Below are 26336 nucleotides of genomic sequence, written 5' to 3' on the forward strand. Positions count from 1 at the left end.
TTTTTTTACTCTTTACTTTTTTTTTTTTACATTTTTACTCTGCTGGCGCCTCTGTATCTTATTGTCCAAGTGATAATTATCCACCTGGTGGATGGGTGTGACCACCTTTCTTTCTTGTTCTACGGAGAGCAACTTCTTAGTCTGAGTGGGGACAGGCCTAATCTCCCCTCTTGCTTTTTGAGTGGTTTCCTGGCCTTGGCAACCCATACTTGTGAGTATTATTCACTACATACCAATATTTACATTGTATTATCAATTATACACGATTGGGGGCTCTTAATTGTCTACCTTTTTGTTTTACAAATGTGATGGTCAAATATGGTTTCCATCTATAAATTGCCTCCTTAAGAGCCTCACTCCAGACACAAAAGTGTTTTCTAGATCTGTGTAAGCATGTAAGGAGCCCATTCACTGACTTCTTCTATAACAGACTGCCTGTGTGGTATGCTGCAATCTTCTTAAAGTGACCTGAAGGTTTTTTTTTTTTGTGTTTAACTCACCTGAGGGTTCTGCTAGCCCCCTGCAGCCATCCTGTCCCGCACCGGTCCTCAATGATTCTCCGTTCCCCCGCCGTGGCGCAATTTCAGAGGTTGATGTCCACTGGGCCAGCGCGGCTCCAGCCGCGCACCTCCTCCGCGCTTCCGTCACTGGTAACTTCCTGCTCAGGTGTGGTACGAGGAAATCTCTACTGCGCCTGTGGGAGTCAGCATCGGGAGCGTGAATGAGGACTCGCGCAGGCACAGTGGACAGCGACTCTACAAACCGAAACTGCGCCGCAATGGGAGAACGGAGGATCATTGAGTACAGGCGTGAGACAGGACGGCTGCAGGAGGCTGGCAGAAGCCCTCTCCCAGGTAAATGAAACAGATTGTGTAGGTAAACTGTCATACTGCATGGAAGTGTCAAAATTGGATGTGTTTAGGCACCCATAGAAACAGACTGTTCCACCCCCACTGCAGTCTGAACATTGAAATTTGTACACTCCAGGTATCAATAGCTTCCATACCACTGAGCTTGAAATCTGACCATCTATAATTGTGTCTTCTGGTCATGTGATTAAAATTTCACAACAGGAATTTAGCTGCAATATGCTTTTTTTATTTATTTTTTTTATTCTAAAAAGGTAACCTTTTTTGTGTTAGTGGGTGGTGGAGCACTCCTCTGAAAGATCAAGCTTGATGTGCCACGGCGTTTCTGGCAACACTCCAGAATCTGAGCAGTGGATAGAAGGATGAAGCCGGCACCATCAGTTGTATTAATGCTCTTTTAATAAGTAAAAAACATGCTAACAGCCAATATGCGACGTTTCAAGGCACGCAGCCTCTTTCTCAAGCTAGACTGTGCATGACAGAATAAACAGTGTATCATCAGCTTTATATACTCACAACATGTGTTCAAGGCAGCCAATCTGGTTTGCACATACAAACAACAACCAATAAGAACAGGTCCTACCTAGTGGACCCGATAGGGAACTATGCTGCTGCCTACCTGATAGGGACGTTTGAAGTGGTATCCCTCCCCTCCAGCATAACGCCTATCTCTGTAGGAGCAGAACTGCTTCACATTGCCGGGCTGCTGCGCGGAAGTCCGTGTCCATAGGCCACGCCCCCGGCGGACCACATGGGGAACCTGCCGCACCAAATTTGAGAGACCGTTTGGTCCATGCGGACATGGGACACGCTGAGGGGGGGGTAGGTCTGATTCAGTGAGAAGGGGAACTTTCCCATGCCTCAACTGTGTGCACTGTAGCTCAGTGACTAGGGGAGAATTCATTAGTCACCCACATACAGGAAGACAATTTAGGATTAATGGTTATTTTACCTGCGATACCGCATATGTGGTCTATGCTCTGAAGTGTCCTTGTGGACTACTATATGTTGGTCAGACCACACAAAAATTGAAGAAAAGGTTATCCTCACATAAGCATGCTATAAGAGAAAAATTGGTAGATCAGGCTGTCCCCTATCATTTTGTGGCAGCAAACCACCACGTCAGCCAACTTAAATTTCAAATCATAGAGCAGGTTCAACCGTTGAGGAGGGGGGGTGATAGGGAGAGGAGGCTACTATGGAGGGAGGCCCATTGGATCAAGAGGCTGGACACCATGGAACCTAGGGGTTTAAATAGAGAATTAGATCTCATACCCTTTATCTGATGGTTCCCCTGTTCCATGATGTCCAGCCTCTTTAATAATAATAATTATTATTATTATATTATTTTATTTATTTCGTTTGATTTTACTGTTACATTGACGCGATGGGCGCCTGTCCGGCGTTTGTCTTCTTCTCTCTCTCCCCCCCTGTTTTCCTCCTCATGATGACTCCCCCCCCCCCCCCCCCCCTTTCCCTCCTCACGATGACCCTTTGTGTCTGTTCTCCTCTTCCCTCCTGTCCTTCTGCGGTTTCCCGTCCTCTTCCTTTAGTCCTGACATTTAACTACTGTAGTACCATCTACAAGTAGGCAGTTGGTCTTAATGTGGGCTACGATATATACTAATTAGTTTTTTCCGCTTTGATGTGAGGTAGCATTATGTACATTCATTGCAGTATATGATGTAGTATGCAAGAGGTCCGTTACTAGGTTACGGACCCACGCTCTGCTCTCTGATAGGAGCGGATAGTGCGCTTTCCTATTTACATCCTTGTGACGAATGAGCGGGTTATTCCCGCTCGCGTCACAAGTTGCCGGGCAGAAGGGGAGTGGGCGGCATGACGCCGCCTTCTCCTCTACGTGGTGCGGCAGGTTCCCCATGTGGTCCGCCGGGGGCGTGGCCTATGGACACGGACTTCCGCGCAGCAGCCCGGCAATGTGAAGCAGTTCTGCTCCTACAGAGATAGGCGTTATGCTGGAGGGGAGGGATACCACTTCAAACGTCCCTATCAGGTAGGCAGCAGCATAGTTCCCTATCAGGTCCACTAGGTAGGACCTGTTCTTTTTGGTTGTTGTTTGTATGTGCAAACCAGATTGGCTGCCTTGAACACATGTTGTGAGTATATAAAGCTGATGATACACTGTTTATTCTGTCATGCACAGTCTAGCTTGAGAAAGAGGCTGCGTGCCTTGAAACGTCGCATATTGGCTGTTAGCATGTTTTTTACTTATTAAAAGAGCATTAATACAACTGATGGTGCCGGCTTCATCCTTCTATCCACAAAAAGGTAACCTTTTAGCACACTAATAGTAGCTAGTAAGAGATATGCTTGAATATGGGCTTTGGCTTATAGTAACTTGCTAAGCAAGCATTGTTTGGTTAAAAAAAGAAAAGAAAAAAATATTCATGGAAATTCTATAAATTCGTCTGTTATACAGTACTTATTGACAGTCATATAGCAATGATTCAATAATAATATAAAAGTATTAGGCCTCGTTCATTGTGGTGGGTTATGATGCAGTGTAATTGCCCCTTGTGAGGCGACTTGCCGCACTGCAATACACCACCTACGCGATGTTCACAGTGTGACGGTTGTGTTGTGACAGTGTGATGGTTGTGTTGCGGTATTATAGGTTGCGGCATTTTAATGCACTGCATGCAATGCATTACAGCTAAACACGTGCATTAACATTAAAAATGAAGCATATTTTTAGGGTCTGGTCTCAAGTGCTCGGCTTGAAACCCTTCTTCTCCTCTTTCTTTCTTTTCGGAATCTTCAGACTCCACTCGTTTTTCTTTTTCTATTCTTTATTCTTTTTCTTTTCTCCTTTCTCTCTTCCTTTTCTTTTCTTCCTATCATACTCCTCAACAGCTTGGTCTCCTTTTGTTATACCTGGCCTGGTGATGAGCAGGTCTTGGGAATCGCTGGTATGATAGCATGGGTCTCGCTCGTGCCCAGTGTAATTCTCATAGTAGGTTTGTTTTCATATATACAGTGGTGTGAAAAACTATTTGCCCCCTTCCTGATTTCTTATTATTTTGCATGTTTGTCACACTTAAATGTTTCTGCTCATCAAAAACCGTTAACTATTAGTCAAAGATAACATAATTGAACACAAAATGCAGTTTTAAATGATGTTTTTTATTATTTAGTGAGAAAAAAACCTCAAAACCTACATGGCCCTGTGTGAAAAAGAAATTGCCCCCTGAACCTAATAACTGGTTGGGCCACCCTGAGCAGCAATAACTGCAATCAAGCATTTGCGATAACTTGCAACAAGTCTTTTACAGCGCTCTGGAGGAATTTGGCCCACTTATCTTTGCAGAATTGTTGTAATTCAGCTTTATTTGAGGGTTTTCTAGCATGAATCACCTTTTTAAGGTCATGCCACAACATCTCAATAGGATTCAGGTCAGGACTTTGAATAGGCCTCTCCAAAGTCTTCATTTTGTTTTTCTTCAGCCATTCAGAGGTGAATTTGCTGGTGTGTTTTGGGTCATTGTCCTGCTGCAGCACCCAAGATCGCTTCAGCCTGAGTTGACGAACAGTTGGCCAGACATTCTCCTTCAGGATTTTTTAGCAGACAGTAGAATTCATGGTTCCATCTGTCACAGCATGCCTTCCAGGTCCTGAAGCAGCAAAACAACCCCAGACCATCACACTACCACCACCATATTTTACTGTTGGTATGATGTTCTTCTGCTGAAATGCTGTGTTACTTCTACGCCAGATGTAACGGGACACGCACCTTCCAAAAAGTTCAACTTTTGTCTCGTCGGTCCACAAGGTATTTTCCCAAAAGTCTTGGCAAACATTGAGATGTTTTTTTAGCAAAATTGAGACAAGCCTTAATGTTCTTTTTGCTTAAAAGTTGTGTGCGCCTTGGATATCTTCCGTGCAGGCCGTTTTTGCCCAGTCTCTTTCTTATGGTGGAGTCGTGTACACTGACCTTAATTGAGGCAAGTGAGGCCTGCAGTTCTTTAGATGTTGTCCTGGGGTCTTTTGTGGCCTCTCGGATGAGTTTTCTCTGTGCTCTTCGGGTAATTTTGGTCGGCCGGCCACTCCTGGGAAGGTTCATCACTGTTCCATGTGTTTGCCATTTGTGGATAATGGCTCTCACTGTGGTTCGCTGGAGTCCCAAAGCTTTAGAAATGGCTTTATAACCTTTACCAGACTGATAGATTTCAATTACAGTACTTTTGTTCTCATTTGTTCCTGAATTTCTTTGGATCTTGGCATGATGTCTAGCCTTTGAGGTGCTTTTGGTCTACTTCTCTGTGTCAGATAGCTCCTATTTAAGTGATTTCTTGATTGAAACAGGTGTGGCAGTAATCAGGCCTGGGGGTGACTACAGAAATTGAACTCAGGTGTAATAAACCACCTTTAAGTTATTTTTTAACAAGGGGGGGCAATCACTTTTTCACACATGGCCATGTAGATTTGGAGTTTTGTTTTCTCACTAAATAATAAAAACCATCATTTAAAACTGCATTTTGTTTTCAATTAGGTTATCTTTGACTAATAGTTAACGGTTTTTGATGAGCAGAATCATTTAAGTGTGACAAGCATGCAAAACAATAAGAAATCAGGAAGGGGGCAAATAGTTTTTCACACCACTGTAAGTATTGTTGGTGTATATGTCAGCACTTTATAGGGTATTGTAAGCATTTGTATTTTGCTATCGGTCTGGCTTATGTCTAATGTATCTGACCAAATAATTGTATTTTGATACTTCTTTCTTATATTTGAAAAAAAAAACTTTAAATATAACAAAAAAAGAAGCATATTTTTCACTGACCGCTTCGCTGTACCAGACAGGACGACAGCATAACATGTAGTGCCACTATCCTGATTCATTGCATTCCTGCCCTGCTGTCACAGGATTAGCAATGGCCCCTGTGAAGATAGCCTTAACCGCTTCCGCACCAGCAGTCTCTGCCCCCCTGGGGGGGCAGACTGCTGGTATGGTACAACACCGCCTCCCGATGAATCGCCACACATGCCCTCTGGTCATAGCACTGCCCAATTGCCGCTGCATTCTCTCTCTGCTGTCTCTATGACGGCAGAGTGCTGACGATGCTGGTCAGGAGCTGCTTTCATTGGCTCCTGACACTGTCTGTCAGTGGGAGCCAATGTGATTGGCTCTCCGTGATCACGCAGTCAGGAGCCAATGAAACCAGCTCCTGACCTGCTTACAGATCTCTGCAGTCAAAGCAAGCAAGCAAATTGCAACGGGTGCCGAGCGGCGAGATCGGCGGGCTCACATGACTCATTGCAACGTTGAATCTACATCCAGTCAGAGCCGCAGCACCACCTGCTGGATGTAGATTCGTACTGCGTCGGTCCGGAACCAGTTAAACTAATGTTTCCTTGACCTGTTTCTGTTTCACACATTGCCTGAACATTGCAGGGTTGAGGCCATTATTTTGTAAATGGAGCATGGTAGGAGTAGAGTGATCCACATTGGGTAGTTGTGGGCGATTGACACATTTGTACTGCATCAAGCATGCCAAGATATTGGTGGCATTGTTCTGAGCAATATTTGTTCAGATTTCTACTGAAATCTGACTGTGTAGTGGTGCAATGTAAACATTGAATGTGTAGTGATGCAATGTAAAAATCCAGAAATAGTTTACATGATATACCAGAAATATAACAGTGTAATTGTGTATGACTAGCATAATTGTAGTTATACAATATTATTTTATTCATAGATTAGATGTTAGATTTCATCTGAAAATCTGTAAAGGATAAAGCCCTGTTGATATTTTTTTTATTTTTTATTAAACATTGATTATTGCTTGGGTATACTTTATCAGATTCAGTGGATGAAAAGAGTAATGGGAAAATAGATACCGTAGGAGAGCATTTCATAGATAGCGGCATAGCTTTGTAGTGCTAGAGGAAGTGGCATTCTGATAAATGTCTGATCAGATTTTTTTGTGTGATGAAATATATAGCATTGCTTCCAATAAATGGTTAGCAGTGCGATGTTGATTGTTTACATGGCTTACTGTACCTTCCGTAGGTCCAGTGTACGGGCTGGTTCACACTGGGGTGCTTTTCAGTGCTTTGCTGATGGCCAGCTATCAGTAAAAGCGCTATGCATATGTATCCCTATGGGACCATTCTCACTGCAGATTGATTTTATGCAAATCACAAATGAGCTACCTGCAGCATTTTGGGGGTGATTGCACTGTGATTCTTGTTCTATTGAAAGTAATTCACAATCTCAAATCGTTGGCAAAATTGTGAAATTTGGAGCTGCAAAATTACGGTTTCGAGTGTGAACCAGTCCTAAGTCAGGTGAATGTAATTTAAGTGGATGATAGGCTTGGGCAACATGGGGCAAAAAGGGATTTGAGAGCATTTTCACAAGTGACCTAGCCATTTGTTCAGCAGTGCGTGTCTGTAATTGTTAGGTTTATTTTTTGTTTTATTTATTCATTCTACACTGAATTCTAAATTGAGACTTCTTTTCTTTCTTTTTTTTCCCCCTACAGTGACAATGTTGTCTCTTCAGCCTCCCACTGTACATGTATAGTCTTGGCGTCCAGTTGTTCTTTGCTGGTCTTTGGTAAAACTGTTGCAGCAGATCCAGGCTGGAGGGAAGGGAGGCTGGCATCACCACCTGGAACAATATAAGGCCTCAGGAGGGTGTGTACACTTAAGATGTCCTTGAGCAGTGGGGCACCAGGAGGGAAAGGTCTGGACACAAATCCTGTGGAGACCTATGACAGTGGTGATGAATGGGACATCGGCGTGGGCAATCTGATCATTGACTTGGATGCTGATTTAGAGAAGGACCAGCAGAAGCTTGAGATGTCAGGATCTAAAGAGGTGGGCATGCCAGCCCCCAATGCTGTGGCCACTCTCCCTGACAACATTAAGTTTGTGACGCCTGTGACTAGTGGCCAAAGCAAGGAGTCAAAGTCAAAATCAAAAAGGAGTAAAAGTAGCAAAGATGGAGGAAGAAGCAGTCAGACGACTTCTGGACTTTTCCCAGCAGGGGATGCAAGTAAAAAGGAAGTGTCTGGACGTTCAGCAGATGTTGGGGGCAGCTCAGGAGTTCCCACGTCTGTAGCAGCCCCTTCGAAAGGGGTAGAAAAATCTGGGAAGTCTGCCCGTAACTCCTCTAGCTCTAAAAAAGAAAGTGGCAAGGCTAAAAAGGACAAGAGTGAGATGCCAGGGGCAACTGGCGAGAAAGAGCCTATAGGAGTGTTACAGCCAGCCCCTGGAGTTGGAGGTAGAGGAACTTCTGTGCAAGAAGCTATGGGAGCTGCAGTAGAGCAGATGGGTGGGGGAATTGCAACAGACAGTGCTAATGCTTTGAATGTTATAAAAACTGAAAATGAAGATTCTGAAATAGAAAATCGTGGATTGAAAAAGGTCAAGTCAGAGATGGTAAGCTTGTTTTGTTGTATTTCACATCATTCATTCTTTACAAAATAACACTGACCTGTTGAAATTGTAATAAAAAGTTTTATTATTCTCCTTCCCTATTTAAAATGCAGGGATTTCCAGAAATCCATGAAACCTATTCTGTTATTTCAGTTTTTAATCTCTTAAGACCTGAATGGCAAATTAGTAGTCATAGTGTCTTTGCTGCACCTTGTTTTAAAAGAGTTGTAGTGCATAAAACTTAGCAAAAAAAGGGATTTTTACCTAATAACATTTAAAATATCATATACTTACCTCAGGAGGGGGAAGCCTGTGGATCCTAGTGGCTTTCTGCTCAGACTCTGGAAGAAATATGTAAAGTCTAAAGTAGGTTAGCACACCAGGCTGCGTAGATTTGCTTTTATTGTCAATAATGTAAGGTTGACAATTGGGGCCACACAGGGGTCTCCTTTATAAAAGCACAGTAGAAAACGGTAACGTCTTTACGTTGTTACTGTTTTCTATTGTACTTTAATAAAGGGGATCCTATGTAGCCCTGAAACAATTGTCAACCTTACAGTATTGACAAATTGATGGAATAATAGCAAACCTACGCAGTCTGGTAGGCCTGAACAATTTCTCGATTTTTAAACCAAAATCCCGATCACTATTTCGGAATTGTCAAAGCTGTGATTTCCGTGATGATGTAATTTCCGCGTGGGGACGTTTGAAGAAGCGACTTCAAACTCTTCCCCCTCACCCCATGAGTCCAATGTTGTCCACCCTCTCTCGCCTTCTGACGTGCACGGCATACATACAATTCGTGGCATACTTCCTGTATGTCATGTGACATACAGGTACCAGGAAGTATGCTGTGCACAAGAGCCGACAGACTGCTAGAGAGGACGGGCATCGTTGGACTGCCGCAGCTTGGGGGACAGAGGTGGCACAGGGAGAGAACCCCGTAGGTGGCACAGGGAGAGAACCCCGTAGGTGGCACAGGGAGAGAACCCCGTAGGTGGCACAGGGAGAGAACCCCGTAGGTGGCACAGGGAGAGAACCCCGTAGGTGGCACAGGGAGAGAACCCCAGAGGTGGCACAGGGAGAGAACCCCAGAGGTGGCACAGGGAGAGAACCCCAGAGGTGGCACAGGGAGAGACCCACTGAGGTGGCACAGGGAGAGACCCACTGAGGTGGCACGGACATGGGGATGGAGAGACGCAAAGGGGTGAACAAACTGGCACAGAGGGGAACAAAGCTTGATGTACGTACTGCGGTGTCACATGACACGAGCCCCTGTTGTCAACCAGAGGTAGTTGGGAGCTGCTGAGGTAAGAAGATAATGCTGGCACGTCGGAAGCCGGTTACTTTCTTCTGGGGTACCGGAAATGCTCCGCTCTCCACTGCAGAAGGAGGGAGGGAACGGCTATACTGGTCTGGGGTGCCGCTGGGGACCGAGACACCTGGGGGCACATCTGACTAAGGAAAGCACATCAGGTAGTGAGGGAACTGGCAGGGGGTTGCCACTGGGGATTTGGAAACCTGGGGGCAGATCTGATTAAAGCTAAGTACACACGAGATAAGTCTAAAGCCTCATCTACACGGGTAGATGAGGCTGCGATCCGGCGGCTCGATTAGCCGCCGGATCGCTTCTTCCGCGCCCCCGCTCGCCGAGCGTGCGCCGCATTCGAGTCCCCGCTGGCGCCGCTTATCTTCCGCTCGATTCCCTGCCATTGTCCCCTCGCGGGGAGCGAGCAGGGAATCGGCGGTGGGGAGATCCGTCCTGTCCGATCTTATCAATCGAGCCGCTGATGCGGCTCGATTGATAAGGAACATCGCGGCCACATCTACTCGTGAAGATGCGGCTTAAAACATTTCTAACCAATTTTACCATCATCCATGTAATATGAGAGCATACCTACACACTCTATTCTATGAAGCGGAGTACACCTATCAGATAAAAATCTTTGCAAACTGAGGAATTTATCTGTCACATAGGTTTGTCAGTGAGGTTTGAAAGACTAAAGCTGCTGTAACACATGCAAAAGATCAGTTCCTGCAATATGCTTTCATTGTCTATGATGTCTGGAGATCTCATACATACCTGGTTTAAAGCCTAATCTAGACGGAGCGATCCGGCGGCTCGATTAGCCGCCGGATCGCCTCTTCCGCATCCCCGCGCGTCCCCGCTCGTCCGCGCGTGCGTCAGATTCGATACCCGCTCGTCCCTGCCGGCGCCGCTTATCTTCCGCTCGATTCCCCGCTATTGTCCGCTCGCGGGGAATCGAGCGGCGGCGAGATCGGACCTGTCGGATCTTATCAATCGAGCCGCATCAGCTCGATTTAATAAGTAACATCGCTCCGTGTGTACCTAGCTTAACAGACATCCTGGTGGATCTGATCAGCAGAGGACTGTGTTAAACAAGATGTGTATAAGATCTCCAGATATAGACTATGAATGCATTTTTGCAAGAATTGATCTTTTGCAGGGACTGATCTTTTGCATGTGTACAGCATCTTTAGAAAGATCAATCTTTCAAACCTCCCTGACAAGCCTATGTGACAGTTAAATCCGTCAGTTTGCAAAGATTTTTTTCTGATGGGTGTACTCAGCTTAAAGCTGACTCAAACCAAACATTTTTTTAATTCAAAATATTTAGTTGCACCACTCTGACACATACAAATATAAATAAACACTCCTTCAAGCCTATGAGCATTTCAGTGCATGCTTTTCACCCTCCTCTTTGCATAACTAGGATTATACAGGTGGCAGCCATTAGCAATTCCTCCTTTGCTGGACACCATCTACTCCACCAGTTTGCCGGATTCTGTCCCGGCAATATGAAAGGAAGGGAGGGGTTTCTACAATAAATGTAAAATATTTTATATTTGTCATCATGCAGCTGAAAAAAGGCTGCTATTTATTATTATAATTTAGAAAATAGATGTTATTTCTGAAATCTTGTATTTTTAGTTTGGGTCCACTTTAACCTTCCTGGCGGTAAGCCTGAGCTATGCTTGGCCTAGGCACCAGGAGATCTATGCAGGGTATAGCCAACAGCGTGCATTTTTACTCACCTCCCGGGGGATCCAGAGATCGGTAGCGGTTGTCCTTCCTGTCCTACGAGGCTCTGAATCACTCTGGTGAGATTGCCGTCGGTGATCTCACTACAGAGTTACAGCGCCACCTGGAGAACAGAGGGAAAATTGCAGCGCTGGAGCCCAGGGAGGTGAGTGAGTGCAGGGGCTGCTGCTGGCATTCTGGCAGCAGGATTTTTTCCCCTCATTTTAGGGTCGTAAACATGCTGATAAGACCCTAAAATCCAGAAATAATCATACCGCCAGGGAGGTTAGTACCAGGGCTGTGGAGTCGGAGCAATTTTGGGTACCTGGAGTCTGAGTTGGAGACGGTGATTTTATAAACTGAGTGGGAGTCGGATGATTTTTGTACAAAATCCACAGCCCTGGTAAGTATTAGATGTCGGAGTCGGAGCCATTTTGGGTACCCAGAGTCGGAGTTTGAGTCGGTAGTTTCATAACCTGAGGAGTTGGAGTCGGAAGATTTTTGTACCGACTCCACAGCCCTGGTTAGTAGAGAGTGTAGGTATGCTCTCATAATACATGGAAGGTGGGAAAATTGGTCTGTGATCGTTCATTCCAAAGACTTTTACCTCGTGTGTACTTAGCTTAAAGAGAAACCTGTAACAAAAAGAGTTCTCCTCGGGGGTACTCGCCTCCTCCGTCCACCCCCCCCCCCCCACCCCCCCTCGAACAGCGGGGATGTAAATATTTACCTTCTCAGCTCCAGCGCAGGCGCAGTAGTGACAATCGGCTGTTCTGAAATAGGCGGAAATACCAGATTGCGGGCAGGTCCGCTCTACTGCGCAGGCGCAAGTCTCCTGCGCAGTAGAGCGGACCCGACTGAGATTGGCTATTCTGAGCGGAGAGCCGCCACAGCGCCCCCGCTGGAACCAGAAAAGGTAAATATTGCACATCCTGACAAATTGTCAGCTGTGCCTTCTGTAGGCTGCAGTGAGACCGCCGTGGGACACAGGACAGGGGTAGCCTCGATTGGATTCAGAGGCTTCCCCCTACCGAGGTGAGTTCCCCCATGGGAACTTTTTTTAAGGAAATCGCATCAGGGAGATAGGGAAGGGGCTGGGGGTTGCCGCTGGGAACCGGGAAACCTGGTGGCACATCTGACTACAGGGAGCATATAGTATCACCCCTCAGAATTACAAGCCCTCCCCAAAAATAAGCTCTGGCGTCTTTTGGGGGTAAAATTAATGACAGTGTCTTACTTCCATGGAAACACGGTAGAAATGTGTAATGTCCATTTTGTTGTTCGTGATTAATGCTTTTAGATATAGAATTCTTTCAGTTCATGTTCCACTTTACAAAGTACAACCTTGCTTCAAAACAGAAATGTTCAAAAATCCCGTTGTCTGTATTCTATAGCTGATTTCCAGTTCTGTGTTGTTGAGAGGACTGTGAGTGAAAAGCTTTCATTTCTTAGATAGCACTTAATACAATGACCTAGATAGAAAAACCCATTAGCCCTCTAAGAAGAAGGAGGAGGTGGTGGTGTGCGAGTCTGTCAAGTGGATCATTTACCTAGGGCAATCCAATTCTTCCTGTATCTGTTACCAATACTACTAGCGCTGCAAGGAGTTTGTATGTTCTCCCCGTGTCTGCATGGGTTTCTTCCAAGCACTCCTGTTTCCTCCCACATCCCAAAAACATACAGATAAGTTAATTGGCTTTCCCTAAATTGGCCCTAGACCAGTGATGGCTAACCTTGGCACTCCAGCTGTGGTGGAACTACAAGTCCCATGAGGCATTGCAATACTCTGACAGCTCTAAGCATAACTCTGGAAGGCAGAGGCATGATGGGATTTGTAGTTTTGTCACAGCTGGAGTGCCAAGGTTAGCCATCACTGCCCTAGACTATGATGCATGCATTAGACAATACATACATAGACATATGACTATGGCAGGGATTCAGTTGTGAGCCCCTCCGAGGGACAGTTAGTGACAAGACAATATATACTCTGTACAGCACTGCGTAATATGTCAGCGCTATATAAATACTTGAATAAATGTTTTTGTTACCATGCTACTAATAGCACTAGTATACAATTACATTATACATTTCACAGTGGCATATCTTGGTAAGATAGCGCCTATGGCAAACATTGAAATTGTGCCTATGCACCCCCTGAACCCCTTACCTCATAATAATGGCTTCTTTACTTGCATATATTCATTATCGTCTGTGTTGGATATTGCAGAAGTTACTTGTGTCCCTAGATAGAATTAGGCAGCGGGAAATAACAGAATTGATTATGTCCCTGGATGCACAAATTGGTTCCATGGTCCCCCTAGATATTAGAATTGGGTACCTCAAAATTAAAAGAAATAGTCTCATGCCTGCAGATAAAAGGATCAAACAGTTCCGTGATAACAGAATCAAGTAGTCACATGCCCTCCAATAAAAAATGCTAAGTAGTCCCAAGCATCCAGATAAAATTAAAACGGACCTGAACTGAGCACTTCATCTCTGCTCTATAAGATAAGCAACAGCATAACCTTTAAAGAAATACATTTCTTTGTTACAGCTGATACAAATCCTGCAATAAATCTGCTTTGTCTACTTCCTGCTTTCATGGGAGCAGGCATATTAACATCCTGCATTTATAAATGAGCTCTGCCGTGGCAGTAAGCTGACAAAACGAAGGGATCAAATTACAAAGTTTGCTCACTCACATATGAGGGGGAATTACACAGGCTAAACTCTCTAAATGCATACAGGGTGCATTTCTCTGTTTTCCTTATGTCCAGTGCATTAGTTTAGGCCCACTTTAAGTACAGTAGCCACTTGCCTCAAGACATACCCGCCCTGCCCCCCCCATATAGGTACCCCCAGTGAAGGTTGCAGGAGGTGTCCACTCAGTATAAGTAGCCGCATAGTTTGTGGTGAGAGGTTTTCCCCCAATATAAGAACTCCTCCCCCCCCCCCCCCCCCCAGTATAGGTGGAAAGAGGTATTCCCCCAGTGAAGGTAATAGTGAGGCATCCCCCAGTATGGTAGTGCAGCATAAGGGGGCAGTCATAGCGCCCATGGCATGATCCATACCTGTACCTCTTTAGATATGCCACTGACATTTCATCTGTATCGGTAGAGTACCATATGCTTCATTACTACATTGCTTAATTGAGCTTTTTTTCTAAAACTCAACTTTTTTTTCCTGATATGTACAGTACAGACCCAAAAGTTTGGACATACCTTCTCATTCAAAGAGTTTTCTTTATTTTCATGACTATGAACATTGTAGATTCACACTGAAGGCATCCAAACTATGAATTAACACATGTGGAAGAATAGTACATAACCAAAAAGTGTGAAACAACTGAAAATATGGCATATTCTAGGTTCTTCAAAGTAGCCACCTTTTTGTTTTGATTACTGCTTTGCACACTCTTGGCATTCTCTTGATGAGCTTCAAGAGGTAGTCACCTGAAATGGTCTTCCAACGTTCTTGAAGGCGTTCCCAGAGATGGTTAGCACTTGTTGGCCCTTTTGCCTTCACTCTGCGGTCCAGCTCACCCCAAACCATCTCGATTTGTTTCAGGTCTGGTGACTGAGAAGGCCAGGTCACCTGGCGCAGCACCCCATCACTCTCCTTCATGGTCAAATAGCCCTTACACAACCTGGAGGTGTGTTTGGGGTCATTGTTCTGTTGAAAAAGTAGATGGTCCAACTAAACGCAAACCGGATGGAATATCATGTCGCTGCAAGATGCTCTGGTAGCCATGCTGGTTCAGTATGCCTTCAATTTTGAATAAATCCTCAACAGTGTCACCAGCACCCCCCCCCCCCCACCGCCATCACACCACCTCCTCCATGCTTCACGGTGGGAACCAGGCATGTAGAGACCATCCGTTCACCTTTTCTGTGTCGCACAAAGACACGGTGGCTGGAACCAAAAATCTCAAATTTGGACTCATCAGATCAAAGCACAGATTTCCACTGGTCTAATGTCCATTCCTTGTGTTCGTTAGCCCAAGCAAGTCTCTTCTGCTTGTTGCCTGTCCTTAGCAGTGGTTTCCTAGGTGATATTCTACCATGAAGGCCTGATTTACACAGTCTCCTCTTAACAGTTGTTCTAGAGATGTCTGCTGCTAGAACTCTGTGTGGCATTGACCTGGTCTCTAATCTGAGCTGCTGTTAACCTGCGATTTCTGAGGCTGGTGACTCGGATGAACTTATCCTCCGCAGCAGAGGTGACTCTTGGTCTTCCTTTTCTGGGGCAGTCCGCATATGAGCCAGTTTCTTTGTAGCGTTTGATGGTTTTTGAGACTGCACTTGGGGACACTTTCAAAGTGTTCCCAATTTTTCGAACTGACTGACCTTCATTTCTTAAAGTAATGATGGCCACTCATTTTTCTTTACTTAGCTGCTTTTTTTCTTGCCATAATACAAATTCTAACAGTCTATTCAGAAGGACTATCAGCTGTGTATCCACCTGCCTTCTCTACAACGCAACTGATGGTCCCAACCCCATTTATAAGGCAAGAAATCCCACTTATTAAACCTGACAGGGCACACCTGTGAAGTGATAATTATTTCAGGTGACTACCTCTTGAAGCTCATCAAGAGAATGCCAAGAGTGTGCAAAGCAGTAATCAAAGCAAATGGTGGCTACTTTGAAGAACCTAGAATGACATTTGCAGTTGTTTCACACTTTTTGGTTATGTACTATACTGCCACATGAGTGAATTCATAGTTTGGGTGCCTTCAGTGTGAATCTACAATGTTCATAGTCATGAAAATAAACTCTTTCAATGAGAAACTTTTGGTCTGTACTGTATATGTTCAACCTCATGCTCTTAGGTTTGTCCACGCAGATGCTAGATAAGGTCCTAGTGTCCCAGAAGTGAAAGGCAATTTTTTTCCCCAGTTAGTGTAATTTTAACCACTTCAAGTTCTGGGGATTTACACCCCCCCCAGACGTCCTGTGCCAGCACCAGGACAAAATGATCCTATGGTCCCGCCGCGTAGTGCTCCTGCGCAGGGAGCTCCCAGCGACGTCAGCGGGAGCAAGGTAGGCATCACTTACCACCCAGTACCCAGAAACGTAGGCAGCAGCATCACCTGCCACCCAGTACCCAGAAACACAGGCCTGCAGCACCACCTGCTACCCAGTACCCATAAATAAAGCCCAGCAGCATCTCTTGCCACCCAGTACCCAGAAACACAGGCCAGCAGCATCAACTGCCACCCAGTACCCAGAAACACAGGCCAGCAGCACCACCTGCCACCCAGTACCCAGAAACAGCCCAGCAGCATCTCCTGCCACCCAGTACCCAGAAATACAGCCCAGCAGCATCACCTGCCACCCAGTACCCAGAAACACAGCCCAGCAGCATCACCTGCCACCTAGTACCCAGAAACACATGCCAGCAGCATCTCCTGCCACCCAGTACTCAGAAACACAGCCCAGCAGCATCACCTGCCACCCAGTACTCAGAAACACAGCCCAGCAGCATCACCTGCCACCCAGTACCCAGAAACACAGCCCAGCAGCACCACCTGCCACCCAGTACCCATAAATACAGCCCAGCAGCATCTCCTGCCACCCAGTACCCAGAAACACAGGCCAGCAGCACCACCTTCCACCCAGTACCCAGAAACACAGCCCAGCAGCATCACCTGCCACCCAGTACCCCAAAACACAGCGCAGCAGCATCTCCTGCCACCGAGTACACAAACACAGCCCAGCAGCACCACCTGCCACCCAGTACCCAGAAACACAGCCTGGTAGCATCTCCTGCCACCCAGTACCCAGAAATACAGCCCAGCAGCATCTTCTGCCACCCAGTACCCAGAAACACAGCCCAGCAGCATCACCTGCTACCCAGTACCCCAAAACACAGTGCAGCAGCATCTCCTGCCACCCAGTACACAGAAGCACAGCCCAGCAGCACCACCTGCCACCCGGTACCCAGAAACACAGCCCAGCAGCATCACCTGCCACCCAGTACCCAGAAACACATGCCAGCAGCATCTCCTGCCACCCAGTACCCAGAAACACATGCCAGCAGCATCTCCTGCCACCCAGTACCCAGAAACAGCCCAGCAGCATCACCTGCCACCCAGTACTCAGAAAAACACAGCCCAGCAGCATCACCTGCCACCCAGTACGCAGAAACACAGCCCAGCAGCACCACCTGCCACCCAGTACCCATAAATACAGCCCAGCAGCATCTCCTGCCACCCAGTACCCAGAAACACAGCCCAGCAGCATCACCTGCCACCCAGTACCCCAAAACACAGCGCAGCAGCATCTCCTGCCACCGAGTACACAGAAACACAGCCCGGTAGCATCTCCTGCCACCCAGTACCCAAAAATACAGCCCAGCAGCATCTTCTGCCACCCAGTACCCAGAAACACAGCCCAGCAGCATCACCTGCCACCCAGTACCCCAAAACACAGCGCAGCAGCATCTCCTGCCACCCAGTACACAGAAACACAGCCCAGCAGCACCACCTGCCACCCGGTACCCAGAAACACAGCCCAGCAGCATCTCTTGCCACCCAATACCCAGAAATACAGCCCAGCAGCATCACCTGCCACCCAGTACCCAGAAACACATGCCAGCAGCATCTCCTGCCACCCAGTACCCAGAAACGCATGCCAGCAGCATCTCCTGCCACCCAGTACCCAGAAACACATGCCAGCAGCATCTCCTGCCACCCAGTACCCAGAAACACATGCCAGCAGCATCTCCTGCCACCCAGTACCCAGACACACATGCCAGCAGCATCTCCTGCCACCCAGTACCCAGAAACACAGCCCAGCAGCATCACCTGCCACTCAGTACCCAAAAACACAGCCCAGCAGCATCACCTGCCACCCAGTACCCAGAAACACAGGCCAGCTGTATCACCCACCCAGTACCCAGAAACACAGCCCAGCAGCATCCCCTGCCACCCTGTACCCTGAAACGCAGACCAGCGGTATCATCTGCAATCCCTTAACCAAAAGCACAGGTAGGTTTTTTTCCCCACTACAAATATGTGTGCATGGGAATGGTTTTCTTTTTATATTTTTTTGTAATAATTCTGGAGCTCCCAACAGTCTGAGGGACTGTGAACTGGCCCCTGGTTTTAAAAGTTTGAGGACCCCTGACCTAGAGAGCGATCAGAGACCAATCATTGATCCATTGCAGGGGCAAACCCAGGATTTTCAGGGGAGGGGGGATTCCTGAAAGGTTTCCCTCAGCCATGCACGCACGATACAGTATAATAATATGGTAGGACATCATGCTAGGTACACATGACATTATGCAACTTTCCATCCGGCTGACAGGATCTGACAATTATTTCCTAAATGTCCGATCTGCTCCCGATCGACAATGGTATCGATCAGCAGGAGTTTGGATATAGAGAATGAGGACAGAAGACATTAGTAATGTAGGGGAAACTGAAGCATTCATACAGCAGGGCACAGGACTGCTCATACCTGGCTCTGTCAAGTTCCCCAGAGCTGGTCAATGATCTGTATACACGCTGCTGCTCCATCCAAAGTCAACTGTAGCAGGGAAAGGGAAAGAAAGGGGGCAGTGCTGTGAGCTGCAGGATGTCTGCAGACATTCTGGTGTCTCAACTTGTGCCTGTCCCTAGACACTGCACCGGCTCTCATCTGAGGGGGGATTCTGCACCCCCCCCCCCTGCATTTGCTTATGCATGGTGATCACCACAAACCCCAATTGAGAGAATCAAAGAAAAAAAAATGTTTCTGTTAGATTTGCATGTTAACGTGTTTGGAGAGTACACACTGATAATCCTATGAAGACAAACACCAATTTTTTTTATTATTTCACACTGATACGTGGCATTGACACATTTAGAAAAATCATTCACCATTTCATCAAATTTTAAAATTAATATTAATACCATGGAAAAGTCTAGAATATTCCTTCCCTAATTATTGCAACAATAATATTCAATCCATCCAAATGTTTTAAGGAGCCAGAGTAGAGAGATGACCTTTCCCACAGGAGTGAGCTCTGTCTGAGGGAGGTGGATTGAAAAGGATGCTCTTGAGCCTGACTCAAGCGCCTGCCATTCCCACTTTGTAGCGGCTGACAGACCTCTGGCTGCTTGCCACTTCCATAGTCATTTTCTCCCGCCCCTTTCCAACACCCCAGGGAGATGAAGCATGGCGCAAGCGGGAAGGGAGTAAAAGGGTAATTTCCAGAGCCCTGAGAGTACCAAAGTTGTCAGCAGCTAAGAAGAACAGGAGGGAGGGGGACAGATGCCAGCTAGATGGACAGATTAGAGTTGGCAGCTACAGCCAGATGTCAGCCACGGTCACGTAGCCGCACTAATAAAAGTGTGAGACAGTTTGCTTTCTTGCTAAAGATCCCTCAGGGAGCAGAGAAGTGTTTCCAGATAGAACTGCCTCGGTCAGGAGCTCACTGTAGCAAAGAACTGCTGCCTATATTCATTTGTGAGCACTGTTTGTGTTACTCTTCTGTGAGTTTTTTAAAGCTTTTAAACCTTGAATTGTGTTTCTTTTCCTCCATTGAGATTTTACAGTGTTCGGCTTTACAAGTAGCTTTTTCAGATCTGTGTTTTGTGCTCTTTTGTCTTGACAAGTAAGAGAGTTCTAGTAAAATGGATCAGAGGAACTCTGTCCATTGCAATAGGAAGGCAGGCTACTTAGATATGTTCTGACGGCCCTTGTCTGCAGGTGTTATTTATATGTCAGTTTTAAATAAAGTGCAGGTGCCATACACTTGACAGTCACATTTTATTACTATAGAATTCTAGAAAAATTAGTATTCTTGAACAGGAAACTGTTAATAAAGTGTGGACAATGCTTTTAGCATTATTTTCATAGAAGAATGTTCATACCAGTGTTTAAAACTATATATATATATATATATATATATATATATATATATATATATATATATATATATATATATATATATATATATATATATATATATATATATATATATATATATATATATATATATATATATATATATATACTATATTTTTTTCTTTTTCCTTTAACCACTTAACAACCTCTGCCACGCTTATCTACGCCCCTTTAAAATTCACCTGAGTCACGGGCGTAGATGGGCAACTCCTGTTTATTTTCCTGCTGTGCGCGATCGCGTGCGCGATCGCGTTCGCGTGCGCGATCGCGTCCGCGTGCATGCGGACGGGCATACGCGTCGGGCACCCGCTGGTCTGTGATTGGCTGATGTGAACATGTGTTCACAAAGCCAATGACAGTGCTTATTCATGCAGAATGTGTGTAAACATTGTATCAGTCACTATGCTGTTACAGTTACTGAGATCACTCGTGAGAGGATCTCAGATAACTAACACAGCATTAGTGACTGATCAGCATCAGTGAGGTTTTTTTTAAATAAATTATACCCCCATTAAGCCCATTAACCCTTGCCTCCCTTAAATGTGAAAATTGCCGTGGTTTTTAGGTGAAAAACCCTGTGGTAGAGAAGTGGTTAAAGGGAACCTGACTTGAGAGGGATATGGAGGTTGACATATTTTTTTAGTACTTGTTGCCCGCCTGTCCTGATTCTCTGCTTCTAAAGCACACACCTGACTTAAGTCTTCTGAGGCGACCAATAATGACTGCCTCAGCTGACAGTTAGCTATGTGCATGGCAACTGGCGACCCCCAAACTGCAAGTGAACCACCAGGCAGATCTAGTCAACCCCATTGATGGCAATTCCATTGTTCTCACTGTGTTGCTCTTCCCTGCATAGCAACACAGCGCATTGTCAGCTACACAGCTGACACACGTCTGTGCAGCCGGGCCCAGTGATGTCGTTCAAGGGGATCTGGTTCTGATCCCCAATGGGCGACATCCGTCAAAGGTGTGTACTCACTTTAATACTTTTAGCCATGTTTGATTCTGTATGGCTGGAACATGAAGTGATATCAAGTCGAACCAAATCCTGAAGTCAAATGTCCATGTGCACTAACCCTTAACCAATGTGAGGAATGGTCTCATTTAATTTGGGCCATAATGTACTGAATGCCAGCATGTGGCCACATGAGTTGTTGTGTGAATGAACTATTATATGCTTATGTTTATCAGAAGCCTCTGAGTGGACAGAGGGAGGAGTAGCCAGGGATTGATGACTGCATAGTATTGTTAGAGCACTGAACAGTACAATACTGGTGGATTGATCAATTCTCAGTTACATTTGTTCAGAAATCTACTTGTGATTGACTAGACAAGGTTGAAACATTGATTACTACTTTTTGATCAGGAAGTGGTTGCTCATAATATTTATTCAAAATATTTAAAGTGAACTGAGCAGCATTTTTAGCCTTCTCAACAGCACATTAAACATGCATGCTAACAATATGGCTCATTACAAAATATGGCTCATTACAAACAAAACAAAAAAAAAACTTAAATTACTTCTTTTAATAATTAAATGTTTGTTAGAGGCTTTTATTTCCATGACCTACCGTCCCCAGACAACAATTAGCAGTATCAACGAGCAAGCAAAGTGTGTGTGTGTGTGTGTGTGTGTGTGTGTGTGTGTGGGGGGGGGGGGGGGGGGGGGTAGGACACTGTGCTTTGAGAAGTTGCATTTGATGAGGGGGGGGGGGGCAGCTCCTACAGCTATTAGAAACCAGGGTTAACTGCAGAAAAAAACTGATTGGACCCCTTTAATATTTAAGCATTATTGGCTTGTGTATGCCCTGTATAGCTTCAACTGACCTTTATTTATTCTTTTAGACTGAACAGATAGGTTTCAATCATCACTGCTGTGTGCACTGCTCTATCTCCCTGTCACACTGACAGCAGAGCTTCTGTGTCTGTGTCAGGAACCAATTTCATTTAATTGGCTCCTGACACCGTAATAGCTGTGAGCCAATCACAGTGGATGGCTCCAGTCTTACAGTGGAACTGTAACCAAGGATTGAACTTCACCCCCAACCAGTAGCTGATACCCCCTTTCTCATGGGAAAGCATTACCTTTTCTCAAATTGATCATCAGAGGGGTCTGTATGGCTGATATTGTGGTGAAACCCCTCCCACAATTGAATGTCAGGACCTAGGTCTTGACAGTTCCTGTCTGTGAGCCTTGTAGCATTGTGGGAAATAGCGGTTTCCAACTGCCAAGCAACCAGTATATCTATAAGCAACCAGTATATCTATAAAAACAAAAGAAAACCACAAAACCTTTTAGCCTGTTGCTTTTAGGGAGCGTGGTTATAGATAATACCATTTGTTGTTTTTTTTTTTTTGCTTTTTTTTTTCTTTCTCTCTTTTCCATGTCTGCTAGTAGTAAAGATGATTGCATGCAGGCTGGTTGTGGATCCAACAATGTGAACAAAATTACATCGCGAATATCAATCATTTCTTGATCTTTCTTCTATTTTTCTATTTCCCACTTTGCAATGTATTGATTTATTTTTCCCCCTTTTCCCAAAAGTTCCTCCTTTAAGGCGACCAGAGCTGTCCGGTCCGCAAGAGGTTAAAGTGGAATAGCTGCATGTGTACTAATAATGTAAAATTGACTTCCTCCGGTAGCATCAATAAACATGGTATCTGAGGTTATGAAGTGAAAACTTAGTTGTTTCAATGAGTAGATAAGACAAAAGACAAATAACATTTATATTGTGTTCTTCTCCTGGCCGACTCAAAGCAAAAGAGCTGCAGCTACTAGGGTGTGCTCAGTAGGCAGTAGCAGTGATAGGGAGTCTTGCCCTAGGACTCCACACTGAAAAGGTGCTGACTTACTGAACAGGGAGTGCTGAGATTCAAACCCTGGTCTCCTGTGTCAGAGGCAGAGCTCTTTAACCATCACATTATGACAATAACATTCTGCTCTGTTGATTACATTTTACCTGAGGTTTAGTTAAATTCATGAAGATGTCTGAAACACTTGCAGTGCCAGAGAAAAACAGGAAGTGTTTTTAGTTTTCCGTAGCAGTGTAATTTTGTATGCATTGCAATGAGATGCTGCATGCTGGAGGCTGGAAGTATGCCAGGTAGTTATTTGCGTTTGTAACTGTATGAAAACCGGATCAGGCAACTTTCACAAGCTCCTGCTACATGGTGTGGAAGATTTTTAATATGCAAACATGTTTTAGAGCCACAAACAGATGTTACAGCAAGACAGCAATTCAGTACTACAGAAGGTAAGTGACGGGTCCGCAAAATGCCTATATGTGGACACAGTTCTGTAGGGGTCAAACATCAGCTGTCATAAAGAATTTGATTATTTTGTTTTCTGCCATTTCAGTTATATTTGGCAGGTTTCACATGTCAAAAATGCTGTAAAAGTGTTTATCATCTGTTATATGGCATTATGAAGAAAACTGTAAATATATGACTAGCAGTTTACTCACAGCACGCAGCAATATTTCTGTCGTTATTGTTGTAAAGATTAGTTTTTTACATGTAAACCTTGCAATGATACCAGTTGGCTGCACACAGAAGGGTAAGCACTTGTAACTTATATGATGGCCAACCAGAAACCACTCGGCGATTACTATGTGCTCTGATGAAATTAGAATCCCAGTTCATTGGTAAGTCTGAACATTACGTCTCCATATGTAGCTCTTTGCATCTAATTTATTTTCTCTTGTTTTTCTTATTGTACGGTTTTCATTTCCCATGCTGAGCTGATTGTGACATCTGCTGAGGAAAAGTTGGTGTACTCCCTGCCACATAAAGTGTCTGTAGCAATGCTTTTCTGTAAGGCAGTATTTGTGAAACGGCAAAAAATAATTTACTGCAGATCCAATGTATCTCAATGGCATTTCATTGTATTTCTGATTTTGTGCAAATTTGCATTTAGAAATTGTTTGCATTTAAAATTTGGACAATGTAATTCGTGTTTCAATGCCATTCACTGGGAATTTTGAAAATTTGCATAATCATTTGTTTTGCACTAAAATCTGCATGCGATTCTGAAGATAGATGACGTTTCATGTAAGCTAAATACATTGGTGCTCACTGGTAAAATTGCAATGCCAAATTATGCATACAAACTAGGCTTGAACAATTTTAGGAAAAAATTGAATTGAGCGATTTCTGTCTGAAATTTCGATTCGATTCACGATTTCCTTAAAATCAAGCTTTTTTCCACCTCTGTGCCTGTTTGTTCCCGCTCTGTCCCCCTGTCTCTCTGTCTCTCTTTGTGCCCCCTTTGCCTCTTTATGCCTCCTCTGGATCTCTCTCTTGCCCCCTGTGTCTCTGTGCCCGCTGTGTGTCTCTCTGTGCCCGCTGTGTGTCTCTCTGTGCCTCCTTTGTCCCCCAAGCTACATCAGTTGTGGACATAGCTTCAAGCACGAGTCCAGCGATGCCAGTCTGTCCACTTCGCCTCCTGCAGGCTCTAATGCACGGAATACTTCCTGTATGTCATGTGACCTAGAGGAACCCGCAGTTTTGCCAAGCATAAGAGCCAGTAGACAAAGTTAGAGGACGGACAGCGTTGGACTCGTGCGGAAGGTTATGTCCAACACTGCGGGCCGGACGCACCGGGACTTTGGGGTGGTTTGAAGCCACTTCTTCAAACTTCCCCCATATGGAAATGATGTGATCGCGATAATTGCCACTATGACAATTCCGAAATTGTGATCTTGGTGATTGCGATTTCGGTTTAAATTCGATTTATCTTTCAGGCCTAATACAAAGTATAAAAATTCTGCTTCACAATTCGTACAAAAAGAATACAGAGATCGCAAACGCAGAATCGTGCATGTGGAAAATTGTATGCTTTATTTTTTATACAAGGACAAGTATGAAGTGGAAAGGCACTTTTATACAAGGACAAGTATGAAGTGGAAAGGCACTTTTATACAAGGACAAGTATGAAGTGGAAAGGCACTTTTATACAAGGACAAGTATGAAGTGGAAAGGCACTTTACCTAAGCGTGACAGGTTAATGTGATCCCCACTGAAAACTATTCTAAGGTATTGTGTATCCAGTTAAAATTTTAGATCAAAATTGTAGAATTATTTCTTTTTGTGGTTGAACATACAAGAACTAACTGTAAAAATGTGGATTCTATCCCCCTTGGCTCTTCATATTTACATTTTATTTCTAACTTTTGTATGCATACAATGAACATAGAAAGGAATCCCATCATTCAAAATACCTACATTTTGTTGCTTTGCAGGTGTAAATTAAGATGCCACCGAAACATATTTTTTTGCAGTTATATTTCCAATGCTGCTTCTGACATGCAAGTAAAAGATATAATTAAGAACAAAAACACAACCAGAATCAATTTAAATACCTGCAAGCTCAGGCACCTTTCTGTATGTCATACCAAGCTAAATAGCTTTTCACTATTGAGCATTCCTAATCATTTTAGTAAGTTCAGTATAAAAACAGCTATTCCTAGAGTGTTCCAGTGCTTTGTAGTGCAACTGAAAGCAAGCAATCAACTTTGTGTTTGTCAAAAGATCTCGTGGATAAAGATGTGGACAGGCACACGTTAGGAGGTGGATAGAAACATTTCAAATGCTTCATCAGTCCCTAGGAGTGTGGTAAAATTGTGAATGGGCCCTGAGTCTCAATTTAGCTTTGACAAACAAGGCTTGAAGATTCTGAGGCCAAACAGAATCAAAACCATAGTGAAATGAAGCAGACATCTGACGATACACTGCCAGGGTAAAAAGGATGTACACCTGAAGCTAGGGTTGATGTCAGCATCCACTAGCCTTAACATGGTTGAAGCATTGTATTGTATGAGCAACTGGGGCATTGAGAAAGAAGGGAAAAATGGATGGACCAAAACACCATCACATTCTTTGGGAAAATGTACAGTCTGCTGCCAGGAAGTTGCCAGTGGTTAAAAAAAATGTTCACCTTCCAATATAGTAGTGATCCGAAGCACATGGCAAAAATATTCATGGCGTGGATGAACCAGAAAACAGTTAATTTCCTTGCTTGGCCTAGAGGTAAATCCATCTCATCTGACTGAGCTTGAACAGTTGTCATAAAAGTAGACAAATATTGCATAGTCTAGATATGCAAAGTTGGCAAGACATTGTTTAAGGCC

The 26336-nt window shown here is 44.7% G+C and overlaps 1 protein-coding gene across 2 annotated transcripts in view; it reads left to right on the plus strand.

Moving 5' to 3' along the window:
- ZNF609 (zinc finger protein 609) overlaps positions 1-26336 on the plus strand; it is a 124876-nt gene that overhangs the window by 23045 nt on the left and 75495 nt on the right. For both annotated transcript variants that reach the window (XM_068275665.1, XM_068275664.1), the window contains exon 2: positions 7376-8276. In XM_068275665.1, coding sequence (XP_068131766.1) covers positions 7545-8276 — 732 coding nt within the window. In that variant the 5' untranslated portion in view covers positions 7376-7544. The remainder of the gene's footprint in view (positions 1-7375; positions 8277-26336) is intronic.

Source organism: Hyperolius riggenbachi, chromosome 3 (genome assembly GCF_040937935.1).
Source record: "Hyperolius riggenbachi isolate aHypRig1 chromosome 3, aHypRig1.pri, whole genome shotgun sequence".
NCBI lineage: Eukaryota > Metazoa > Chordata > Amphibia > Anura > Hyperoliidae > Hyperolius > Hyperolius riggenbachi.